The sequence below is a fragment of the Anser anser genome, assembly GCF_964211835.1.
Source record: "Anser anser genome assembly, chromosome: 5".
In the NCBI taxonomy this organism is placed as follows: Eukaryota; Metazoa; Chordata; class Aves; order Anseriformes; family Anatidae; genus Anser; species Anser anser.
The window spans coordinates 28868831-28883843 of record NC_139725.1 but is presented as its reverse complement, the minus strand read 5'-3'; the positions used below and the strand labels follow the sequence as shown (position 1 = coordinate 28883843).

Sequence of the window (15013 nt, the reverse complement as noted above, 5' to 3'; positions counted from 1 at the left end):
ATAATACCATAGCTGCTGGCTTTGGCTCAGTTTTGATTGCTTGGTAATATCACAGGAAGAAGTGAAAAGTCTCTTGATATGAGATTTTTTTTTTTAACTACATAACTCAGAAGGCAAAAAATCTGTGAAGAGATGGTTCTGTGGATAGAGGGATATCAAATTTCTCTGTGACTTTATGGAAGATAAAGAGCATGCTGTCTTCAGAGTGGTTTTGGAGACTGCAGAGTCTGTCAGATACAGGTACTCAGACAACAGAAGAATTTTGTAAAAATAGAACATTAGGAGGCTGATCAGATGTTTTAGTCATCTCATACATTCCATTCTACTCTGGCTCTGTGGACAATGTCTCACTTCTCATATTATTCTAAGTTTAAGGTGTATGAAACCATTATGATCATATACTCTGAGAAAAATCATGTCTGAAGAGCACAGGAGATTCAAATGCATTGAAATTTTTTTTAACGTATGTTTAATGATATCAGAGTCAAGCTTGCTAGACACATAATTGAAAATTTAATGGCTTAAGGTAAAAAAAAAAAAGCAATAATGAGAATTGCTATTAGAGTTCTCAGTCCACACGGTGCTCCACATAAATGGATTCACGGTGATAAACACAAGGAAGTCTTGCTTTTAGGGCTGAGTGATTTTTTCCGCTATAGTCAGCACCAGCCATTGTCTAGAATAACTGCCACTGATCTGATACTCGGGATCGTGTAATACGATGGGTCATTAACAGCACAAGAATAATGGATGTACTGGAGATGAGAGTCCTTTGGTCTTTTCTGGCATAACAGAGAGCCAAACGGTAGAGCAGACGGATGGACAGAGACCCCCAGTCTATTTTCCAGTAGCAATTATCCTGGCACGTAATTGTGACTTAGCACAAGATTCTTTCACAGTGTATCAGGCAGTCTCAGACACCAGGACCTTTCAGACTGTGACGTTGTTCACACACCTTGATTCAATCCACGTGAAATAATTAAGTTCATAAGCCCCTTTATAAAGGGGAAAGGAGCAAGACATTTCTGCTTTAGAATAAAGCACAACCTGGATCTGTCAGATATAGACTGAATACTTGTACAAGAGATTCTTTTTTCTTCCATCTTGGAATAGTACATCTCATTGTTTCCTTGTAAAACATCATTTGTCTGTATCCACCTGTTGTCCTTTGTCTCTTGGTTAGACGGTAAATTCCTGGTGGAGAATTATTCCAGATCTGTGTGACTCCTAAGCGCCTAGAATTCTGGTCTGTCAGGAATTTGGTAGGTGTTATGGAAATACAAATAACAAAAATAAAATGCCAAAGTAAAAAAAAAAAAAAAGCCAGACAAAGGGAGCAGGAACCTTGGTCACAAGTGTGACTTTTCTTTTACCACTGAGTCCACCTTACTCATGTCAGTGGTTTGATTGCCTCAATCCATTGTGTTCGCTCTGCCTTGGAGCTGGCCTGGATATAATAATGAATGTCATTTTTGGTGATGATTTTGAAAAGGTTGCCTTGTACATTGCCTTTCACTCCTGCAGAGAGAAAAATGTGACAGATCAGGAAAGTGCATAGAGAACTGCTTTGCGGTGGGTAGGATCTTACTGGAGTTGCACATTGGAGAGATGAGCTCTCCACCAGTTTGTGCAGTTGATTAGATTTGTTCCTGCCCATCTCTAGGTTCCTGTTAGTAAGGAGCTGTGTTGTTCATTAGAAAGATGTTCCCTATTTGCGATCCACACATTGTGCTTACTATAATAAAATAAACTGCTTTAATAGCAGAAACACTTATCTGTGAGTTTGAGGTTCTAGACAAATGCTTAAGCTAAGCATATTCTCTAGCAGAACTGGTTTTTATACTGCTGTCTTTAGGTCTCCCCTACATCTGGATTCTAGCAGATCCAGATGAGAGTACACACATGTGGAGAGGACACATGAATAAGGAACAGCATTAGGGGTGCCTCAAGACTTTGAGTTCAACAACATCCAAAAAGGCATTTCCTCTTTGGCTGTTAACTCCGGAATATTAATCTGTATCTTGAGACTTTCTGAGGGGTCACCTGACTAAGAGTAGTCCATAAAAAAAAAAGGAAAACTCAGGATATCCAGAAGTAACTCCAAAAATATCCCCTTATGGGACAGCCCATCCGTATGGGAATGTCTGATGACATACCTTCCCTCACTTGCAAGGGAGAAGAAAAGCTAACCCACATATTCGTACAGCCAGCCATAAACACAAACCCACTCCCAAAGACTGTGTTGTTATAGCATAGGTACCTCAGTAGCAAAGTCTAGAGGCTCATACTTTACCTGCTGGGACTCCATTGTCCTCCAGAGCTGAGACAAGACAGCCACGAAGAGAAAATCCACCTACTGGCTTGTTTTCTTCCTGCAAAGAAAAGGGAAATGAGGCTTAGCTGCAAAATATCATAATTGGAATCATTTCCCAGGCTACCCCAATTATTTTTATGAAGGTGGAGAAGTAATGCCAGTCTTTCTGGATATAAAACATCCAAGTCACAGAAGTCAGAACATGTAATTAAATGTATTACTATTCTGTTTGTGCCTCAGATGTTTCTTTGATGTATCTGGAAATGGTGGAGACCAATTAAAAGCACAAAAGGTAGGCTAACAATCACATTTCAAACTTATGTACAGTTTTAACAACCCATATTAAATATATGCATATACACACACACTTCTGCAAGTTTTTAGCTTGCAACTATTCACTGAGCCTGTATGGAAAAAATCTGACCATTTTCACGAGTAGGCTGGCTCTTGTGTCTGAACTCCAGACTCTAAAGTTTGAGTTTATAGCATTACAAGGGCAAGTTGCAATGCAAAACAAAACAAAAATCCCAACAACAAAAACCCAAGCCCAAACCCCAAACCAAAAAAGACCCCACAAACAAACAAAAAAACCAAACCCACACAAAGAAACAGGCAACAAAACATGAACCAGGCTCATAAGTTCTTTTCACTGTTATGCTGTTTGAGTTTTCTTTAAAAATTACATGAAACAATGCTATAACATATTCATCTTAGTGGCCTCTTGGGCTTTGCATTAACCCCGTGCATCGGGGGCTGATGGATTCACATGCCCTTCTGGCTCACTCTCATTGCGATGGTTATATCCATGACGACAAACTCTTACTATTCCTTGAGCACGTTTAAATCTGAGTGCCAGAAACTCCTGTAAATATTTTGGGATCAAGAAGACCCTATTCAGCATTGTAAAAAGAACATAGGAACTCCTAATAGCAGAATCGCTGTCAAATGTTGGGATGTCAGCCCAGCAAGACCACAGCCCAGGAAGAATCCCTGCAGGATCATGGTCCCAGACTGTGTGGGTACAAGCAAAAGAGGAACCCCTAAACTGCTTCCCCACAGCTAAGGAAAGGGAATCTCAGTGGGGAAAAGATAGGCAGGGGACACAGGGATAGAAAATCATACAAGGACAACCTCCTAGAGTAAGGCCAGAGAGGTCTTATTTCCCAGGACATCAACAGAAGAATCCAGGAGATCTGGGAGAGAGAAACATTTACAGCATGACTGTGTTGTATTTTCATTATAATATTTAGGTCTGGAAGAGGATTTCTGAGGGTACCAACTCCACACTCACATACCTTAGTGGGGTCATAGTAGTGCAAGAAAGCAGGATCAGCTCTCAAAACAAATTTCCTCACCTTCCAGTTTTTCCTCTTGTGTCCCTGGAAAATGGAAGAATTAATGTTACCACCAGTAAATACCTCCTGCAATGGTCATTTTCCTCCAGGCCCTATGGAAGGCCTAAATAAGTACTGAAAATAGAAGTTTTGCAGCCAACAGAGAAAAAAAATCTGACATCTTAATAACTCCCATGATTTTCTGCCTAACATCCTTCTTCATAGGTTGATAATTTCTTAGTCTCTCCTTTCTTGTACTGAAAAATCATGGTTCCTCATACAAAAATCCAGAATAAAAATGTGATCGTGCAAGGCAGGCAGGTTTCCTTCTGCAGGTGGATGTGTTATGCTGTGAACCAATGTGACTGATCCTCATCTTGCTTGTGGGAAGGGTCTAAAACTAAGTCTCGCAGACTAAGAGTTGGGATCCCATAAGCAATTACCACTGACAGGTAATTACACTTGAAGAAAACAGGACTCACCCCCAGCAGAGCATCTGCGTGTGCATGAGTGACTGTCCACAAATTAACGTCCACTTCATGCAAAAGCCAATCTTCCCAGCCTTGAAATTTCGCTGTGGCCAGCAGAATATCATAGCTGCTTGCACAATCCCGATGGGATAGGTGTGATCAGAAGGACAGTGGATCTACTTGGTGTGAATACAACAACTCTGGTGGAGTATGTGTGGGACTTTTGTTTTCAGTATTATTTTATACCTTTCAGTACACACGTAATATATACAGAATATCCAATGAATCCTGCCAGAGCAGCAGGTTCCATAGCTCACATCCTTATAGCTAGACACTCTTCACTTCATGATCTCTGATAACCGTGTTGATGGGCAATTTAAGTCTGCTGGACACAACTCCCCAGCCATGCTTGTGTAACTCTCATTCATTCTCCTTGCAGCTGTAAGAGCTGTCATTTTTCTTGCCTCACAGTGAAGGGTCAAAGATTGTATTTACCTGTTTCACTAAGAATCCTTGCTTCACAATCATGCCACTTAATTCAGAGATGTTAAATTGTAGCTCTTCCTTGGAGCTGAGCATTTTCTTACTGCTCTCAGCCTGCAAACACAGAAAAGATGGCTCCACTTTTATTTTTAATCTTAAGGACAAAGTTCTGCATTTTATTTTCCTTGAGCTGTTTTTAGTGCTTTTTTTCCCCAAGTGAATTCTGTATGGCCTCTGTTAAATGCAGACACACCAGTGCCAAGGGCTGCAACCTTTTTAATGCCAAATTACCTTACTTGTAGATCCTTCCATATCCTTGTAGATTTTTTTCCCCAGCAAAAGTACAAGTACAAACACTATTGAAAGCCCAGAGCAGCCCCTTTTGTGCTTGTTTTCACAGCTTACATATTTTGCCTTTGGGTGCGTGCTGTGTGTGTCCCCCTTTACCACTGCCTCAAATCAAATGCCTGACCATGGGCAGAGGAGCTGCCTCTGCTGGCAGCCACACCACTTACAAACATGTACAGTGCGGTGGAGTCGTCGAGGAACTGCTCAGAGAGGTCGCTGTAGCGCATGGCCTCAATGCTGCGGGCTCCCACGGGCTTGGTGAAGTTCTCCTCCATCAACATGGAAGCCAAGGTGACGGCCTCAAACCGCGACACAGCAAAGCTATTGGAGATGAGCCAGTCCACCAGGGCAGAGCCTGCAGGGAGAAAGGCAGCTCTCAGACCAAGGCAACCTGCTCTTCCAAGGTGAGACTAATGTCTCCTGCCATAACAGGCCTTCCTTTGACGAAACACTTTGGCACCATCACAAAGGCTGCCAGTGAAGTGCAAGGTTGACTGAAAGAGTGGGGTCCTATGTATGCTTCCATCTATCCACAGAGCAAGAGAGAAAGGTGTTGGAGAATTCAGCTGCACCAGTACTTTCCAGTGGGCCATAACTGATCCCACCATCAAATCAGTACAGTGTCTCCCTTGTCCCCGCAATGTGGCATGGCATATGTGAGGAAGTCCTTTGTCTGCAGCAGGCATACCTGTGAAGGTCTCTTTGTATCTGTTGCCTTGCTCCAAGTTGCGGGTCAGCTTAATTCCAGTACTGCTGTCACGCATTTTATCCACTATGTGGCTGTAAAAGAATACACAGGATAATGTTACTTTAATAGAAAGTCAAGCAGAAACTGTCATGTGCTTCTGTCAGTGCCCAGGATGTCCTAATGATTACCAGCATAAAGCTTGAAAACAATCTAGATCGGTTTAGTCCTGAGTTTGTTGTAGGAAAACTTTATTCTCCCAACGCGCAACACTAAAAAAGACACCTCATAAAGTATCTTTCATTTTAAAGCATTTCAAATTGGGCTACAGTCAGACTCCTTTAACCATCTCAACACAAATCAAATGCATGTCGTTTTCCTATTTCTTAATAGAAGTTCTCATTTAACAAGATGCACCCTGAAAATCCTAGCCTGGATTCTGGCTGTCAGCTTTGAAAGCTCACCAACATGGCATGCACAAAGTCATCTCTCGGTCTTTTCGTGACCTTACAACTTGCAAGGTAATGCATCTCCTCAGTCAGAATATCTCTGCAGCTGACTAGCTGCCTTCAAGCCAGCAGTGGCATGCCTGTGCAGAGCCCCTATACACCCAAAAATGAGGGTCAGGAAAAAAATGCATTCCTGTGCCCTGACAAGAGTGTGTGCAAATCCAGGACAGAGCAGCCAGTATAGAGGCTCCTGGCCATGAAGGAGCAGATCTGTGCAGAGAGAAGCTTCCCTTGACCCTCCCCATCCAGCAGCTCAGGTACTTTGCAGACTACAGCGACAGTGGAAGGTGAAACTATAAGCACTTACTGGAGGCTGATATTCTCCAACAGTTTGAAAGAGTTCTTCATTCTGTGAAGCTCTTGTACCTGCACTGGGTGACCAGCGTGAATGGCTCCAGTGATGTCCAAAGCCCAAGAATCTCGCTCCTCTCTGGAGCAACATTCAAGGAAATAGTCTGTGTTGGTTTTCGTCCTTAGTTTGATGAGTAGCTGTGGAGAGAGAAGTGCAAAGCAGTAATAACATTTAGCTCTTGCCCTCCACTCGCATTTTGCTTTCTTTCACCGCTAGCCCAAGTCACAGAAATCAGTGTGATATGGTATCCCTCCTGGGTAATACTCGCCTGAAGGACGCTGGATACAGTTCAGTTTTTGGGGATATTTTTTTTTCCTTAGATCCCTGGCTTTTTGGTTACAAGCACAGTTTGTATACGTGGAGCTTGTAATTCTTGAAAGAGAGCACACTGCCCAGAAATGGGATGAAATAGGAGCGTGCTGCTGACTGTGGAGTTTTCACATCCACATCTCTTGCTTATCAACTACAAACTCTCACTAGGCTCATTCTTCCATGAGACGTACCGAAATAGTCAGCAATTTACAGAGTCATTTCCCTTCTGGCTCTTCTAAGGGGAAGTCTGCGTAACCGCTGCCCACGGGTGAGTGGAAAAGCCCAGGAGACACTTTCCTTTCCAAAGCCGTATTGCTGGAAACTCCACAGCAGTGAAGACCCACTGGGAAAGGAAAAGGGAGTCTGACCTGTCTGCCTGAGAGCCCTGTGTGAATATAGACAGTGTTTACAGCCTCTACCATAGATGATAAGCTGTCTTTTTTCCCCATCATTCTCAGGTTTAATTGAGTTGCTCATGTCCTCTCCCCACATATTGTTGGGATGATGCATTTGCATTTATTCTTCTATGTCTGTGAGGCTTTTTTTTCCTTTTTTCTTTTCTTTCTGTTAGTGACTGCACCTTAGATTTGGGCACAGAGAATGACAAAGACACAACGAGGCAGTTAACTGCTAGTCCTGGTTACATTGCAAATGGCAGTTTCGCTTTTAGTGAAGCCTGCTTCTGGAAACGCATGCCCCAGTGATGTAGTTACAGCAATCAAAGAAATCAGGGGGGAGAGGAAAACACAAGAGAGAAATTAGAAAGCGAGCGTCAGTGAGAAGGGATACATTTTTCTAGTCTTACCGGTCTGTTCTCATATTCCAAGCATGGACAAGTAATAGTGCAGCCATCCAAGAGGATCCTACCCTTTGGAGAAGACTCCTTCTTGCCTCCTTCAAGTTTATAGTACAGGAGCTTATCCTGAAGCAGAACGAACCATCTTACTTTCCAGTTATGAACGATATGTCCCTAGAGGGGAAGAAATGCACATATTAATACAAGCATTGAAAAATGGGTGTTTTCTTTTTTGTTTTCATGTAAATACTATAAGCCAATAGGGAACCATATGAAAAGAAACATGAGAAGTCATCGTCAGTCTTGCTCTCCCTGAAATACACATCTTTAGCAATGAAATAACACAGTTCCACCAGTGTAAAAACAGGGAGCAAGAACAGAAAGGTGCTTTGCTCTTTCTCCAGCAGAAAGAACATTTTTGCTGGTAAGAATTGTTTCTTGCAAAAGCTCACAAGAATTATCTCAAAGAGCCGTCATTTGGGTGCGTGCCCGCCTGCTGACAGCAGCAGGCAGGAACAGGGCTAAATCTGAAATCGGTGAGTGCGTCAGCGTGGTTGGCAGCTCTTGGAGACAAACACTTTTTCTTCAGTGCCCTTGGGTGTTCATCTGTTTTGTTCATTGTCATTTTGGTCGTGGCTGTAGGTGCCAAGTGGTCCAGAGAGTGCTTTGCTGTGTGACTTGGCTTTTCTTTACATCCCCCCATGCTGCCAGATGGTGCTTTATTTCTATCCTGCCTACCTCCAACTCCCTGGGCTAAAACACTCTCTGTGCTACTGTTTTTTGCAAATACTCTCTTTAATGGCAAAAGACTGAGCAACTGCTGCTGTCAGGTACATCCTGGGTTATACGAAATAAAATACCTCTTCTTTCCCCTCCATAAACAGCCCCCGGCTGTCTTTCGCCCAGCTGCATGGGAGAGCAAGCTGAGAGAGGGCTGGTACCGACAGGCTCGGTCCTGTCCTACGGGGTCAGGTCCCACCTCGTGGTGCGGGGAGCTGCCTTGCGTTCCTGCAGACGACGACGGAGCATCACAGCCTGCAGGCAAAGCCCGGGCACAGGCAGCTCTGACACCTGGGAGAGGTGGGCACGGCTAGGAGGAAGGAACATGCAAGGTCCAGTCGTGGCAGGAATCAAAGCTCATTAACTTGCTATGAGTAAAGGGGAAAACCAGCAATTTCCACAGAAGTGGGGTAATGAGTCTCTAAAATCCAGGGCATGTTAGTTCTAATGTCTGCTAGCCTATACCCAACACAGTTAATCTAGTTTGGTTTTGCTCTTTCCTTCCCTTCACCTTCCCCACTTTTTCACCTGATGTACATCCCCTTGTCCACTTCTCCTTTCCTATGGTTCTTTTCTTTCCTTCTCAGAGATTTCCTTTTTTTAGGATGTGACATTACCTTTTTTTCCCTTCAATTTTACCTGTCACACATTGTACTTATACATTATAATACATAACTCAGTCATCTATAATGGATTTATACTTTATCCTTGCATCTGGTCTTCTTAAGAAATCCATTTCCTTTACCTGATCCCATCCCTTTACTTTTTTTTTTTCCTCTGGATCCCCTCCTCCCTCAGTGTCCTTTATTCATCTTCTTTCTGGTCTCCTTTCTATCAAACTGCACATCTCAGTGATGTCGCACAGCCAGCCAGCAGTTACAGCTCAGCACGCTGATGACACCCGTTCCTCTCAGACACGGCGCCTCGGCTTCCCCTCTCTAATTCGGTAGTCACACAAGAGACACAAAACATGACCACAGCCCAGAGCACAGAGCAGGAGTTGGGGCTGCTCTGCCCTCTCCATGGAAGGGGCAGCAGGGCACAGCTCGGACTTCCCATGCCCCGCAGCCGCAGCCGTGAGCCCTGCCAGGAGAGCTCCTGACAAGAATTACCATCACAGTAGCACCAGAAGCAGACAGGTACTGTAGGAAAGCATTTCCCAAGGCGTGGCAAAGCTTTGAGCAAACCTTTGAATTGCACTTCAAGTGCACAATCAAAGACCATATTAGTCACTGAGACGGACTTGGTACGGAAAGCTGCTCATGCCCCCTGCACCATTGCCCTCTACTAACTGATTCGATCCCATGAGGAGAAATGTTGGGAAAGGCTGAAAGCTGTCATGCTGTGTCTCAGTTGATTTCTCCATGCTTCAGCTGAAAATTTCTTACAGTGAAGCTTCTGGGGTGTGCAAGAAAAGTTGTATCAGAGACATTTCCATATTCATATTGCTCTCACGCTCTTAAAAAAGAAAATCTGTTCTCCATCCTCTCACAAACCCTGCTCAGCCATCTGCTTAAGAAGGCACAAACTGTCTTGAGAGACTTTCCAAACATCTCCCCTCTGCCCATCCTCCTGTGGCCACTTTCCCTGGTGCCACGTAGCCTTTCACCAGGTATTATTACTTTTATGTGCTCTTTGCAGAGGTGTGCCCTAGGTGCAGACGTACCGGCTTTCCGATAACCGAGGGAGCGACACTGATAGCTCGCTCACTTTCCCCTGGGCAAACGCCAACACGGGGAACTGGATGGAGGGCAGGTAAGGCCTGCAGCTCCTGCAGCTTCCTCCACGGGAGCCTGTAGGTACCTGGAGGAGCTCCTCGACCCCTGCACTCGACATGCCGCCTCGCCAAGAGCCCTGGCTCCATCGGGTCCCTTCTCAGGGGCCGTTTCCACCTTTGGAGAGCATCGCGCGCAGGAGCCCTCGCGGCGCTGCCGCAGCACCTACCCGTTTGACGAGGAAGCCCTCCTTCAGGACTCCAGCTGCCTCCTGCATCACGGCCAGCCGCCAGGAGAGATGAGCTCCCGCTGAGAAGAACCTGATCCCTGGCAGTCTGTCTCTCTGCACGTGAGGAGTTCAGGCAAGCTCATTTTTCTCCGCGACCCTCCTCCTGAGTGACGTACTCTCCCTTCCCTTTTTTCTCCCGCTCTGTGAGACATTAGTTAAACATTGAGCTGGCTCTGATACATTACCTGCCCTCCAGGGAGGAAAACAAAGGGAAGTCTAAAAAGGATCTCAAAGGGATTTCATAGAATTTGGTATAGTAAAAAAAAACACCCTTGAGTGAGTAAGCCAAGGTAAGCAACAGCTTCATGGTGACAAAAGAGGTGACACACAGGAACTGCATGGGAGGGAGAAGCAGAGTTATAAAACTATCTCAATTTCAGAGAAGTCCACTCTATGGCATAAAATTTCTCATCTAATAAGCATATCTTCTAGGGGTTCTACAGATCAGAACACCTCGAGTGTAACATACTGAATATTATAATTACAATGAGAATTTTACAAACCTTAAAATAATTGCTTTTGATAGAAATTTATTTTACCAAAGAAGCCCAAATGTCTCCCAAAGCCCACTCTACTTTCAGTGATCCTTGGACATGTAAACCAAGATTCCCAGATATGCCTACTTCAACTGAATATCCTAAATCTCTACGTAAGCAACTACTTGGGTTTTTAGAAAAGCGGTTTGATAAATAAGCCCAGTGCAGGGACCTCTTGAAAGTCCTGAGAGCTTCTGAAACAGTGCCTTTTCTGTGCCTGAATATGAGCTTGAGGTTTTTTTTTTCATTTTTGAAAACCTCAGCCATGATAAATCTATTTGATAGGTCTTGAAGAAGTAAGTCAGTGTTAGTAACAGTATTTCAGACAGAGCTGCTGTGTAGAGTCTTTGCTGTATTGTTAGCATTCCATGACTTGCAGCCAATTTAAGGTGATATATGTGGATAAAGCTGCAGACTGTGATAAGAAAAATGACGTACAGTAAAACAAATAACAAAAGCACTTGTTGCTATGCACCCACAAAAAAAGAGTCCAGAGTTCTTAGGTAAGACAAGTTGACTCACGTATCTTAGTCTTTGCATACTGGATCAGATTACTGGTCATACTTTCCTGTACTGAGGAAAAGGAACAAGCAAATCATTACCTTATCTTTATATTATTTTTCTAATTTCTAATGAGGAGGGAGGAAGAGTGAGATATCAAAGAAGGTATTCAAACATGACAACATGCTGGAGACTACCCAGACAACAACTCTGCATAGATCATGAGAAATATAGTGGGTAACTGAAGACTGGTTTTTTTTTTTGTTTTGTTTTGTTTTGGTTTTTTACATTTTTTTTAAATCCATTCTTGTATAAACAGAGAATATGCTAGCTGAGGTTTCAAAAGCAGCCAACCCACATGAAGTGCATAGCTCCTGCTATACTCCCTTCGCTACTTTGGAAAAAGAAGGCAGTCCCATGACAACCAGTCGTGTAAATCAGTTCACAGTTAGCTGGTTCTTCAGGCTGTTTAAACTGAGTTCAGTAAGCTTAACAGGACACCTAGAGGATTAGTTTTCCTTACAGGTATGTAGTGTTCTCAAATATAGCAATATAAATTTTCATAAAGAAAAATATTTATTTTTTTGTGACCTGAAAGTAGAAAGAAACATTTTTACTTTTTTTTTTTTTAAGAATGATCTGTCTCCGTGTATATGCATAAATGTATATACAAATAAAAGTATGTACAGAAGCAGAATCTTGGGAACAAAACTGAGGAAGTCATCAGAAAGAAAAAGTTTAGGTTACTGAACGCCCCGTACATCAGAATTAAACTTGGCCCTTGTCCTGGTTTCAGTTAGGACAGAGTTAATTTTCCTCTTAGTAGCTGGTAGGGTACTATGTGCTACAAACCTGCACTGCCCCCACCACTGTTAAACTTCAGGTAATAACATACGAACAAGTCACAAAAGGAGGCACACAAGGACATGACCAATACTGAATCAAAGAAAAAAACCTTGAGTCTAAGTAGACAAGATACATTAACACCACATTTGTTTCCTACACCGGCACACTTTATACAACCAGCTCCAGGAATAGTGTTCCACTGCACCGTACTTGAGGTTTGACTTCACGTTGCTTGGCTTGTTACTGCAGGCAATCCGTAACAAGGTGGGTCAGGTAATTCCATGCTAGCGAAGACAGGCAGAAGCTTGCAGGGGGCTCTCGCTCAGACAGTGATCTCAAAATTACACAATAACCAGCCCTGGTCGAAGATCTGAGCAAGTGAGCTTTTTTTTTTTTTTTCCAGCATGCAGACCACCCACAACACTACAGAAGTTTCTTGGCAAAATTACTACTAGCAATGAAAAAATTTATTGTCAAACTGCTGGTGAATTTTGAAGCAAAAGTTTCCCTAGCTGGTCATTAAACAACAGGTTTTGTATCAGGTTTGTCTTTTTTTTTTTAAATACAGATATATTTTTTTTAATTTCTTCAATGCTTCCAAGCATTTTTTCAATACTTGGGATTTTTGTAATGCACACGTATCCACCCCCCTATTCTACAGAGGTTATTCAAGGCTAACAAACTGCCCATATGTTGCTCTCTGAGGCTAAGTAAAAGCAGATTTCTTGGCTTCGTAGGAAAAGGGTCATATACTGTCAAATGAGTCAGCAGATTTGGGCTGTCATATTCAGGCATGTGCTGGGAAGGCAAGTTCTGGCATTCAAGTCTTTCGGTAGAAAAGGATGTGCTTCAAACCATATAAAGCTAAAGAGCTCTAGAAAACTAAGTCTTTGGTGGGACTTGAAAACCACTGAGGAGGACTGTTTCATCAGATCCATTTTAACAGGGTGTTTTCTAAATGCCAGCACAGTATTTTAACAAAAAAGTACAGCTGAGCAACTGACAATTTTTTCCATTAAAAGTGACCCCAAAAGACTTTATACATTACAGAATTCGCATTAGCATGGTTAAGAATAGCTATCTGTAGACTTCAGGACCACAGACTCAGGGTTAACTGGAAACGCAGACTGTGTTGTTTCATTACTGATGCCTCCAGTTTAGTCCCCCACGAAGCTAACAATCCCTGATTAGGAGAACCTGCCCAAAGGACAATCCCCATTGGATGCTCTACAATTTCCATTAATATTATAATGTGAACAGCATCACATGGGGGATTACATATGCTCAGCTTTTCCAAAACAGCTTCTTTAAATGTTAGGACCTTGCCCTCCAGTGTAGGACGCCATTAAACCCGTAGTTCCTTTAGGGGATTAGGGATGAAATAAGATGAAAACAAACCACATCAAAATAAAAACTGATGAAACATTTCTAGATAAAAGTTAAAGACAAACATTTAAGAGTATTCTGATTTAAGAGCATTTTAAAGTTAACTGCAGAAAGGTGGCAATGTTTGAAAACAGCTGTTTAACTGTATTCCCTGGATCAAAGATTTATGAGAAATTAAATACTGAAGTACAGATTTGGCTACAGAGAACAACATGCCAGTTCCACTGCCTCTTACGGACTCCACAAAGCTGTTCACACAAAACTTACTACATGTATTAAAATGCTTTGTAAGCAAACAGTTCCAAGCACACCAGACTGGTTGCAACAGAAGGTATCAGCTCAGTTTGTGCTAAGGACCCTTAACTCACAGTTCACAGGCTAGCAGTCCTTGCAAGCAGCCATCTCAGAGCTCCTTCTTCCAGCTACTGCAACACATGAGAAACATCCAGTTACTGACAGAAATGATGCTCCCCTATTAACACACCAAGGCAGCTTTTAGAGGCAACATTAATTGTAATCCCCTGGTAACACTCTTACGTAAAGAGCAAGACCGGCTCATTTTCCTTGCCTTACTTTACAGCATTATTTTGGCATATGGATTACAGAGACATGTTTTAGTTTTTAAAACTTTCTACTTTTGTCAGAGTGCCCACATATCATGTTGAATGCGGGTCAATTCACTATTTTAGTGAATTGGCAAAAAAGGAGGAGTTGTTCATAAAAATGAAACCAAAATTATCAAAGAGAGAATACAGCTTCAAACCCTGACAAGGCTGTCATATGTAACTTCTAAGAAGAAAGTAATTTGATCAAGTAACCACAAAAGACACTTTGCGATGACATACTCAAGTATTTTCCAACATTCTGCAAAGACTGGAAGTTACCTTTTTGGCTTTGCATAGTAAAAGTTGGGCACGTGAACTTTTCTGATAATCAAGCATGTATTTCAATATACAGTTTGTGAATGCCTTTTCTAGCAACACCTTGTAGCAATGACATTGTTTCTACTACGGCAACATTAAGAATTCCTACATAAACTGCAAAGACTCATTTTTCATCCATTTTTTCCCTCTAGCAGCACAAAATATTAAAAAAAGACATAGGCAATATATGATATGACTATGAAAAAGATAAATCCATTTAAAAATTCAGTTATTTGGAAAGGTTACTTAAAATATAACTTCCCCAATTCCCACAGACAAGGACAAACAGGACTTTTTCACTGCAACATGGAAAGCAGATCTTGTTTCTCCTCTTCACAGAAGATAAACTGGTTGTTTATAGAGTGAATAACTCAGTCCAATGCAAACTAGATCTAGGGTAGGCAGAACTGAAGGTCAAGCAACAGTGAGCTTGG

General features: G+C 42.5%; 1 protein-coding gene across 3 annotated transcripts; it reads right to left on the bottom strand.

Annotated features, from left to right (window-relative positions):
- Window positions 1–450: 450 nt before the first annotated feature.
- On the bottom strand, window positions 451–13739 carry PLEK2 (pleckstrin 2). Of its 3 annotated transcripts, none has more exons than XM_083838793.1 (10): window positions 11446–13739; window positions 10328–10528; window positions 7613–7777; window positions 6451–6632; window positions 5638–5729; window positions 5117–5304; window positions 4614–4715; window positions 3610–3693; window positions 2294–2372; window positions 451–1518 (listed from the first exon to the last, which is right to left on the bottom strand). In XM_083838793.1, the coding sequence occupies exons 2-10, from the start codon at window positions 10373–10375 to the stop codon at window positions 1391–1393; spliced, it is 1068 nt and encodes a 355-aa protein (XP_083694919.1). In that variant the 5' UTR covers window positions 10376–10528; window positions 11446–13739; the 3' UTR covers window positions 451–1390. The 3 variants fall into 3 exon arrangements, 2 of the variants coding, with proteins under 2 accessions (XP_083694919.1, XP_083694918.1); XR_014585256.1 differs by adding an exon at window positions 3446–3507 and having other exon boundaries at window positions 1381–1518; window positions 10328–13739; XM_083838792.1 differs by having other exon boundaries at window positions 10328–13739.
- Between the last annotated feature and the right edge of the window lie 1274 nt (window positions 13740–15013).